This window comes from Trichomonas vaginalis, chromosome IV (assembly GCF_026262505.1).
Source record: "Trichomonas vaginalis G3 chromosome IV, whole genome shotgun sequence".
NCBI classification, from domain to species: domain Eukaryota; phylum Parabasalia; order Trichomonadida; family Trichomonadidae; genus Trichomonas; species Trichomonas vaginalis.
This window is the reverse complement of record NC_067206.1, coordinates 5649548-5660002: the sequence shown is the minus strand read 5'-3', so window position 1 is coordinate 5660002 and position 10455 is coordinate 5649548. Positions and strand designations below refer to the sequence as shown.

At 34.6% G+C, this 10455-nt stretch overlaps 6 protein-coding genes and 2 pseudogenes across 8 annotated transcripts, besides 2 other annotated features; 3 read left to right on the top strand and 5 right to left on the bottom strand.

Moving 5' to 3' along the window:
* Nucleotides 1-10438: part of a mobile genetic element that runs on past the window's edge.
* Nucleotides 231-1166, bottom strand: TVAGG3_0036390 (annotated as a pseudogene). The gene has a single exon. A coding segment is annotated over exon 1 (936 nt).
* TVAGG3_0036380 lies at nt 1326-1877 on the bottom strand (annotated as a pseudogene). The gene has a single exon. A coding segment is annotated over exon 1 (552 nt).
* Nucleotides 4078-5075, bottom strand: TVAGG3_0036370 (organellar and viral DNA polymerase type B; the record flags this gene model as incomplete). Its single annotated transcript, XM_051220596.1, has 1 exon — nt 4078-5075. A coding segment is annotated over one exon (998 nt), but the record flags the coding sequence as incomplete, so codon positions are not given.
* TVAGG3_0036360 (uncharacterized protein) lies at nt 5752-6177 on the top strand (the record flags this gene model as incomplete). The annotated part of the gene is made up of 1 exon (XM_051220595.1): nt 5752-6177. The coding sequence occupies one exon, from the start codon at nt 5752-5754 to the stop codon at nt 6175-6177; it is 426 nt and encodes a 141-aa protein (XP_051105581.1).
* TVAGG3_0036350 (uncharacterized protein) lies at nt 6374-6988 on the bottom strand (the record flags this gene model as incomplete). Its single annotated transcript, XM_051220594.1, has 1 exon — nt 6374-6988. One exon carries the CDS (start codon nt 6986-6988, stop codon nt 6374-6376), a length of 615 nt encoding a protein of 204 aa, XP_051105580.1.
* On the bottom strand, nt 7412-8266 carry TVAGG3_0036340 (protein of unknown function, DUF4106 family; the record flags this gene model as incomplete). The annotated part of the gene is made up of 1 exon (XM_051220593.1): nt 7412-8266. The coding sequence occupies one exon, from the start codon at nt 8264-8266 to the stop codon at nt 7412-7414; it is 855 nt and encodes a 284-aa protein (XP_051105579.1).
* TVAGG3_0036330 (uncharacterized protein) lies at nt 8316-8914 on the top strand (the record flags this gene model as incomplete). Its single annotated transcript, XM_001325515.2, has 1 exon — nt 8316-8914. A coding segment is annotated over one exon (599 nt), but the record flags the coding sequence as incomplete, so codon positions are not given.
* TVAGG3_0036320 (protein of unknown function, DUF4107 family) lies at nt 9422-9949 on the top strand (the record flags this gene model as incomplete). Its single annotated transcript, XM_001325516.1, has 1 exon — nt 9422-9949. One exon carries the CDS (start codon nt 9422-9424, stop codon nt 9947-9949), a length of 528 nt encoding a protein of 175 aa, XP_001325551.1.
* Nucleotides 9950-10438: a terminal%2Cinverted (terminal inverted repeat of Maverick-1A transposon ID:TVAGG3_0036310).
* Nucleotides 10439-10455: the final 17 nt, after the last annotated feature.

Sequence of the window (10455 nt, the reverse complement as noted above, 5' to 3'; positions counted from 1 at the left end):
TAAAAGTGCTCTATCTTCCACGGGAATAAATAAAAAATTTACTTTATTTCTTCTTTATTTCTTTATTCCCGTGGAAGAAGGGTTTTGCTGTTTTTCTCAGCCGAAATCAATGTTTTTTCATTTTTGGAATCCTTAGCGAATGAGAATCTTTTCTCTCGTGGAAGCTTTGACCAAAAATATAATTGAGGTGAAGAGGTGAGATCTCACCTCTTTTTCACCTCTTTTTTTCACAAGCGTTTTACATGAATTGTACGATGTATATTTGAAATCCTAAACAATTTCGTAGCTTCTATTTCTTCTGTCAGTATGTCAAAAGTTTTAACAATACCGAAGGTTTCTTTATACTTCTTCTTGACGTCAGACAGAAGGAAATCTTCTGCTGTTGGATAGTTTTTGTTCAGAAATGCTAACATGTCCATTTTATCTTCTGCTGGCTTTTCTGCTTCTTTCTTTAAGTCTGCATAGTCGTTTCGCATACGTTTCTATCTCTTTGACTGAGTAGTTATATTTTCTTATTCCTGCTTTACATTTTGAACATTGCGGGTTCATTTTTGCGTTATTACATTGAAATAAAACCAGCTAAACAACTAAAAGCGTCAATTGCTCTTCATCTCAAACATAGCGGGTCTTATTTGTTCGTTCCATACTTTGCCTCTTCTATCTTTATCTCTTATTTCCCAAACACATTTTGCAACTAATGAAACAAAGTTATCGTAAGTCTTAAACTCCTCAGATTTATATATGTCAGAAATGTTTTTATAAACCATGTCGCAATCTTTGTCCATAACTTTATGGTTGCAATGAAAACCAAGGAATTCATAATTTACTTTACGTATGAACTTCTTTATTTCTACTGAATCAGTTGGTTTCACTTCTATTTCGTCGAATTCAGGAATAGTTAGTTTTTGCTGTTGGATTTCAGGCAATTTGGGTAAATGTTCAATAATGTCCTGCATTTCATAAAGATATTCTTCATTTGTTTCATCTTTCGCACTACAGTCTAAATTACTTGTTAAAAGTTCTTGCTTTATCTTCTGGATTTTTGTTTCGAAAGTATATGAAGAAGGAATGAAGTTTTTCATCTCTACCAACATTGACGTAGGATTCATGACTAACGAGTTTGGTGCTGTTGTTTGAATTGTTGTTGTGCCGATTGTTGAAATCATATCTTTACATACAAAATAAAAAAAATAAATAAAATAAAACTAACTTTATTTTTTCTATCTTAAGGAAATTCATGAAAATTCAAGAGGGTGAAAAAACAGGTGAGATCTCACCTCTTCACCTAAAATATATTTTGTCTGATTTACATCTAATGAAAAAGTTTAGAAGAATTTTCTTATTCTTTCTGGCATATTTTTGTCTTTCCAGTACTCCCGCTCTAATGGTCCCAGATGTGTTGGCTTTGACTCTCTCAAGTTCTTAGATGGTATAACATCTTCAACACCTCCTTCTTATCTTACTTTATAAGTGTCATCGTTTATGTTGTAGTCAAGTATTTCAATAACCACTCCTCGCTTTGCTTCGTCAATGGTTTCAGCAAGTTTGCCATTACTACTTTCAACTAATTTATGACGAGGATAAAACGCAATAGAGTCGTCAGCAGCTTTTATAAGATATCCATTACCTTGCGTAGAGTCTACGATATAATAGTTTCTACTTAACCTTAAACGTTTCTTTGTCAACGGTTTGTCGTCAAGAACTACACGAACTTTTGTACCAGGAATGAGGGTAAATTGTGTTGAATTTCTGATATTTTGTGTTTGGCTTCGTTTCTTTTGTATATACTTTTCTTCTTGTTGTTGTGTCATTGAATTTGGTGTATGTCCTGTTGTAGAATGTGTTGAGGAATTATATACTTCGAGAAAATGTTTCATTGTTTCTTCGGTAAAGTCTCGCTCTTGGTTTAAATCTCTGAGCGTCCTTATGAAGCGGTTTATGATGCCGAGTATGTTATGGTTATGGTCTTCAGTAGTGTAGTGAGTTATGTTATGCTTAATGAGAAAATCTGTGATTTCATTGCTGAGGTATGCACTGTCTTGGTCTGATGTTAAAGTACTTGGGTTATGTTCTGCTACAAACTTTTGTAAAACTCTTAACACTTCACGAGTTCCTTTATTTTTCATTGGATATGCATATGCTTTACGAGTGTTAACATTTATGAAGATGAGGAATGGTTTATGTCCTCCTTTTCTGCTTTGAATGAGAGTGTCAAATTGGTATGCGTCGGGAGTGTTGGAGTAAATTGGTAAAAAGTAGTCGTAAGGGTTTATTTTTGTTTGATGTACAACATTTTTTGTCAAAGAACCTTTTCACTTCAGCTCTGTTAGTAAATCCCCAACTCTTTGCAGCTTCATTGAACTTCTTAAATGACCTCCATGGATGTTGTTCGAATACTTCTTTCAAGCTCATTTATGTAAAGTTAAAGAGTTTAACCAACTCGTATCCAAGCGTGCATTGTTATATAAGGAGGCATATAATCTTTTCCATTACCTGCTGGGTCTGTAATACCAGCTACAACATGTGTATGATTTCCTGCAGTTCCACAGAAAATACCTGTGCTAACATCTTTGGGGTCATCTGAGATATCATATCTATTCATTCCCCATCTATCCGAACCCGCTGCAAGATTTATATAACCTCTTTTTGTTATTGAATGTGAATGGTTTCCTTCCACAGATGTTCTTCCACTGAACCTATGCATATGTGAAGGAAGGTTTTCAATACCTATTTTCTTTGAACCTCCCATCTTCATTGACTGCGTATTAGTGTAGAATGGAAAACTGTCAACTATTTCATACCATCTACCACCAAATAAAGTGTTTGGATTTATTGGATTCATAGACGTATAAACAGCTCCTATAGGATATATTAAATCATATATGCTCATAACTCTATAAACATATTCTAAAGAACTTATGTCAAATACCATTTGGAATGTATCTCCCGGATGAAATGTTGCATTTGTTCCACTTTATAATGTAATGTTAGTTCAATAGAATTATCCAAGAAAAATTCAAAAGTATCTGGTTGAAGACCTCTAACAAATTCAAATGGAGTTGCTGGTTCACCATTTATAATTTCTGTTGTAAATGTCATTGTATCTGGTTTCGAAAATTTCTTGTTAGTTCTGCATCCACATAAGTTTTATCTGCTTTTTTATCTAACATTGCTGGTAGTTCATGTGTTTCAAAGTTTCTGACATGACCTTCAATGTTCATACATTTACTATTTAAGGAGTTTAGTGTATCTTTTACGCTTGTACTTGGATTCTCTAATGGTGCACTTGAACCAAGGATATAGTTCAATATTATGTCGTCTGCTCTAACAGTAGTGAAGGATTTATGTGTATGGTTCTTGTCGGCTTTACTGTCTAATGTAGCTTGAAGTTCATTTATATCGGAGATGTTGTGTTTATGAGATTTCAAAACTTTGTTCATTGCTTCGAGTTCAACTTTGTCAGCTTTACTTTTAATAGCATCTTCAAACGTTATTTTTGCCTTAACTCTCAAAGTAAATCTTGGTTCAACTAATACACCGTTAACATTGAAAGTAGAGGCATAAATTTCACCGGTATAACCAAATGCTTCTGGTGCTTTAGCTACATCATACTGTACAGTACAGCTTATGTCATAACCTTTAGCACGAATGTATTTATATCTTCTTTCATTAACATTTTTTGTCTTCGCTTCATCACTTCGTGTTAAATATCCATGGTAGTCCGTTATAATCTGTTCGTCTGAAGTTATATAATGAACATGGTTTTTATCTGCTTTACTATTTAATGTAGCTTGAAGTTCATTTATATCGGAGATATTGTGTTTATGTTCTTTATCTGCTTTTTCGGCTAATTTCTCTTCTATCTCATTTATTTCAAGTTCATGCCTACCACCACCTCCCGAAGAAGTATTTTTCTTCAGCTCTTGAAGAACGTCCACTTCGCCATCTTTGGTGTCAATAATGAGACTTTGAGTTAAAACCTTTCCTGTCTTAATGGATGTTTGTAAAACTTCTTCTTCACCGTGTTCGGGGTCATGGTCGTCATCATATCTTGTGAAATCAGAGATGTTGTCATACATTAAGCATATCTGTCTCAAAAGTTCTGCTATTTGAAACTGGAACGAAAGATATACAGAACTTTCATCATCTCCTAAAGTCAAGTCTGCTTTCTTAAGTATTTCTTGAATGTATGCAATGAGAACAGAGTACCTTGGAAAATATTCGAACAATATTTCATTAGCTGTTGGTTTTGGTGGTTCTTCTGGAGTTTCTGTTGTTTCAGTTCCTTCTGTTGGAGTTTCTGCATCTCTTGACTTCAATGCTCTTGCTCTCAAAGACCTAAATGTTAGAGCACCGGGTTTTACAAAGGACTTTATAAATGCTTTAATAGTTCCTGGTAAGTTATTGTTAGCATTAAGTAAGTTCCTTATGCTTCCATCATGTACGTCCATAGCACTATGTAAAAAATCTATACTTTTCTTGTAGTCAGCAATAGACTGACTGTGATTTTTTAAAGATTTGTCAATACCTTTAAGCCAATCTTCATGCATGTCTGATACTGAGCCAAGAATATCATTTGCTTCCTTTAGTGTATTTTGTGCTTCTTGTAAAGTATCCAATCCCGTACGTGCATTGTTTGCTATACGTCTTACAGTATCTATTTGACTCCTTGTTTCTTGCATCCAACCAGATAAAGTTTTAATAGTATCCGAACCATTTGAAATGAAGTTCAAAGCATTTTTAACGTCATCTAAAGCTTCTTCACCAAGTACTGCCCATATCTTTCCGATTTGGTATTGAAGAACTCCATATGAAGCAGCTGTTAAACCAGTATTTATAAGGTCCCATATCCATGATTTAGCAGTTTTTCCATCCTTTCCATCCTTTCCATCCAAACCGTTCTCGCCTTGAGGTCCTTGTATTCCTTGTATTCCTTGTATTCCTTGTGGTCCTTGTGGTCCGGTGTCACCCTTCTCTCCTTTCAGTTCATCTTTATGTTCGTTATAATATTCTAATGTCATAAGGTGTACATCATTACTGCTACCAGCAACGCCGAGAATTTGTTTCTCATTCATGACTAAATTCTTTAGGCATTTAATGTTGTCGTCAAATCGAAAGCTCTTTAACAATTCAATGAGAACATTAATACTTTCACTAATGAGGCATCTACTGTAGAATTTATATATTGCACCGTTCCATCATTTATGATGGGAACCTTGCTTGTTGTAATGAATGGGTCATAAGTGTTAAAAGTATCGAAATCAATGACTTTTTTAGTTTTTCCATCGTCAATGACTAAATCATTGCCTTCAATGGTTAAAGTTGAGTTTTCGTTTACTAGTTCATGTGCTCTTCTTGCTTCATTTGTTTCATACGCATATGCAGCAATAGTCATATTTTAATGAGAATAAAATGTTGTTCTATTTGCAAAGTACAGACCCAAACGAATACGGGACAGTAAAGCTACAAACAAACTTAGGTCTTCAGAATGAAGCGCTTGCTTTCAGAGTTGTTGACTTTAATACTATCGCAACTTTTGTCATAAGAGATGAAACAGATTTCATGGAGTTTGAAATAGATGACAAAAGAAGTTTTATAACATTTCCTAACAGAGCAGAGTATAGAATAGATAAAATTGCTGGAGTGTTAAATGCTCTCATAAATGAAGAAACTATTGACAACATAGATGTCGAACTCTCTTCTGAGGGAACATTGAAGTTCAGTAGCAAGAAAGAGTTCAAGATAACACGAATGAGTCATAGAGTTCAACTTCTTTTAGGAGCATACCATATGACATTTCCTTTGAAAAGTGTTGACAAAACGATTGAGATGAAATCTGTTCCATACGTATGTTATGGTAATTGTTTATACATTGAGTCTAAAATAGCTAATGTCACAGGCATTTCAGGAGTTAATAGTAAAGGTTCAGTAGAATATAAATCCTTCTGTTATGCAGTCAATTCAATGTTCATTCCAAACGTTCCTGTCATAGCAACTCATTTAGGTAAATGGGTTCGCATTAGTCCTCATAATTTGAAAGACATGCAATTCAGACTTGTTGACTTTCAAGGAGAGCCTGTAGAACTGAAGGCACCAGTGCGAATGACTGTTGAAGTTGACTTTTTAGAAAATATTAAATGCAACAGCTTACAAGAGAACTCAGAGCTAAAAATATAAAGTATGAATGTTATGTATTAGGTCATGAACTTTGGTTGTTGCTGTTTGATGAAACAAATGAGTTAGTTATGTCAGTCAAGAGAACAGAAAAATATTGTGTTAGTGAAAACTGCACCAAGTCAATAAGATTAGGTTTGCATTATGAAGATGAGTTCGATACTGTTGAAGAAGTTTTGGATAGATATTACAAATTGCTTTAATTTACTAAAACATATTTCAAGCAAAGTTTATATTCTGTTGAAAGTTTTGTATACTCGTTCGAATATTTATACTTAAACTCAACTCCTGTAGTTCCTGGTGTTTCAATGATGCGGATGTTACCTATTTTCATGAATAGTGGAGTTTGACCACAGCATTCGATTTCAGGGTCGAGATAGTCAATGACACATTGTTTCCCTGTTATTCGTGAGATAACATTTTCAAGGTCCTCCTTTGTTAGAATTATTTGGTTCTTGCTTATAAGATTTGTCAAAAGCTTCTTATCGTCTTTGAGTAAAATTGTTTGGTATAACTGAAGAAGGTAATGGTCTACGTTATCTGAAGGATTTGTTTGAACATTTGTGTAAGGGTTGTCGTTGGCTTCTCTTGAAAGAATTTGGTCCAGTGGTGGATACTCTAACTTAACATCTGATGTAGCGTTAGCGTTTGAAGCTGAGTTTAAATTCACGGATTTCAGTTCTGGTTCTGGTTCTTTCAAACACTCTGAACTATAGTTCTTTATGACAATATTGTTTGTCGTTCGTGAGTCAACATTTGATGTTGGTTCAATTGGAACATTAACGGCACCAGCTAAGATGGATTTGCTTCTCATTTCATATAGAATAAAAACCTTTTATATGTATGAAATGAACAATATACTCGACAAGGGTTTGAATGTAAAGCTAACGAATGAAAATATTGTTGAATTCACTGAGACAGGTGCTGTGTATAAAGATGTAGAACTACTGAACAAAAGAGCTAAGGGAAGAAGCAGGAATATGAACAAAGGGTGGAAGCCTATAAAAATTTATGTCAATGATGGCTCAGGAGGTTCAAACATAAAGTATGCAGAAAGTTATAGAGTTTATGCTCTCAAAGGTGAAAAGCCTTCATTTAAGAACAGCTATTCTAACGCATATCCTCAAAAGCTAACGGCTGGGGAAGTGGCTGATATGAATGACAGCAAAAATATTAACAGAAATGGCGACAGAGATGCATGGAATTTGTTTACCATCAGTCAATTGAAGGTTAAACTTTAAAACAATGTTGGTCGTTCCCATGGAATATTTTTGACTTTAATGGTATTAGTCATGATATGAATCTCAAGGTATGAACGAGGAGAGATGAGAGACTTATATGCTTCCCAAATTTCTTCAAAAGGTAATGTTATACCTGACTGTTTCCAAATGAGTTCAATATCATAACGTGAGAAACCTTGAAAGATAACGAAGTCAGTTATGAGACGTTTTATATTTAAAGCAAGGAAACGCCATGTTTGCATAAGTATTGCTACAGTTAAGTGGTAATGTCTGACTTTAGTTATGATGTTAGCTAATGGTGAGTCTGGTTTTGACACTAAACCTTTTCCGGCGAAGTCGTCGCAAACGAGCAGAGTGTTTGAAGGATACTTTTTGAAGGGGTATTTTGAAAGTTTTGATAGAATGTAGTTTGTCAGTCGTTTCATATCGTAAACTCCTGAGTATTGACGTAAGTGGTGTTTGTCAATAATTCTTTCCATCTCCTCAGAAGTCTTTTGCATTCCTGACTGTATAAATTCAACGATGGCATAATATTTCCTCTTACGTCGAATGTAACGTTGAAGAAATTCAATGAGTTCACTGTCTGGAACTTTAACGATAGAGGCTTGAACTTTTGACATGAATGTTTTCGCTGTTGAGTCCATAGAGTCTGAAGTTGCTGATATAATGATTTGGTCATAGTAAGAGTCGTTTCCTAAACGCTCTGTTATGAGTATATGACGAATGAGGTTAAATGTCTTACCTGAACCCATCTTTCCACAATAGAAATACACACCATTTGAACAGAATTCATAATCTTTGCTGAAAGGAAGAATGAGAGAAGAGTTAAGTTTGTCTGTAGTTTCATTCATGTCTTCATCTACGTCATGTATTAAATGCTTCATTTTATCTCCATTAAAAATGCAAGTCAGAAATATTCAGAACATAGCACCGAGTCTAACTGACAAGAGTATAAAGATATACTATGAACACGTTATGATGAAACCAACCAAAATTCAAGAAAGTCAGTATACTTATGAATATCCAAGACACTGGGTAGAGTATGTAGGAGGTGAGAAAGCTATTGAAATAAGACAAGTTAGAAGTATTCCAGCAGGAAGGACAATATTATTGAAGAACTTTAATGTTTTGAGGTATAATGATGAAACAAAGAAGCAAGATAGTTTTCCTGTTGCTGTGTATGTGAACTTAGATACAGGAGATGACATGAAAGTTTTTAACACAAAGCTTCAAACGGTAGTGAGAGAACAACTGACTGCGGAAGGGCATCCATTACCTTCAGAAGTTACCATAGCATATAATTTTGAAACAAACTCAATAGATTTTAAAGTCATCTCTGCAAAGAAGTCAGGATTTACATTTAATGAAGCAGATGTATATTCGAATGAAAACTTCAATGCTATTGCATGGTTAGATAATGACGATTGCTTTAAGAAAATCTTTAAATTCAGTGACTCAAAGATGTCAATAGATGACCTTCGTGGAATGTTACCATCGACGTTTACAGTAGAAGGTTCAGCAGGATTGCTTACAAGATTGTCAATTGGTGGTATTTGGTCTCGTGAAAACATTGTTATAAAATCCAGTATAAGTGAATTTGCTGAAGAATCTATATTATGTCTTTCAACTACATGTATTCGCCGCCGAAGCATTATAGTATAACAAACTTTGTCAGTAAGTTTAACATAAGACTTGTCGAACCTTCTTCAATGAAAGATGTTGTGCTACCTAAAGATGGAAAGGATGGACTCATTATTGAGATGATTTTAATAGCATATTAAATGAGCTTGTTCTTGAAGGTCGTTCATGATGAAATAACAGTTGTAGAAGATGTTAGCAATTGTTCAGACATTTTGAAGCGAATAGATGAGATAAGAAAGAAGTTAGATAGACCGCAAAGCGGTGAGGGTGAAGCCCGTGAGAATGTTTATGTTTCATTGACTTTCTCCAGTAACGAGAACTTTTATGAGATAATATTGAAGAGAGATGATTTTAATATGGTGTAAATGGTAGCTTGGGCAGCTTTAGGCGCAATGGGAACAAAAGCATTAGCATTTGGAGCAAAAGCACTTGGAGCTTATGACGCAGTAAATAAAATGAGTGGAGGAAGGGTTTCGAAGACATTAGATGCAAATAAAGGGAAGATTGGAGGCTGGGTTGCAAAGAAGTTAAGATTAAATAAAATAGGGCTCATAAATAAAGCATCCAATTTGGTTGCGACTGAGTCAGAAAATGCTTTAGGAAAGGACGATGAGTTTGCAAAACACGCAAAAGACTTTAATGACCAGATGAAAGGTAAAACAATGCATTTAAATAGAGTCGATGGAACTAAAGAAAATGTTTCTTCTCCACCAGCGGTTTATCCATACGGGCCTTATGGAATGTATGGAAACCCTTATGAACGACCATTTGACCCATTGACTGGTGGAAGTAATTGGTATCATTATGGACGAAGAAGAAAGACAGTCAAGTTGGAGACAGACGTGAAGAAAGCAACTAAAAAGAAACCAAGGAAGAGAGTTATAAAGCAATGAATTCAAGTGGGTGAAAAAAGAGGTGAAAAAAGAGGTGAGATCTCACCACTTCACCTAAATTTATTTTTGTGCTATGTTTTCATACGTGTGAGGGTGGTGATATCATTTATTTTTAAGTTTATTTTTTATTTTATTTTTATTTTATTTGGATGTAAATGACGAAAACTATTGAGATAACAAACTACAACGGTCATGAGTTCAAGAATTTGTTCTTCGTTCCTCGTGAAAATACATTCTATCAGATACGAGGGAGAAAGGGTAAAGTTAGTTTGAGCGTTTATGACAACAAACATAATGGGAGATATATAAAAGCAATAGATACAAACGGTAAGCGTGTTTCATTAGCTTTGTCAAAACTTACTAACATTTATTTTGACAGTGACTTTGACTCTGACGATTGGAGTGACAGCAGCGATACTGAAGAATATGAACTATTGTGTGAAGCACAGCAATGGGAAGCGCTGCAATACTTTTGTAAATGAGAACATTAGTGGGAACGTTAGTGA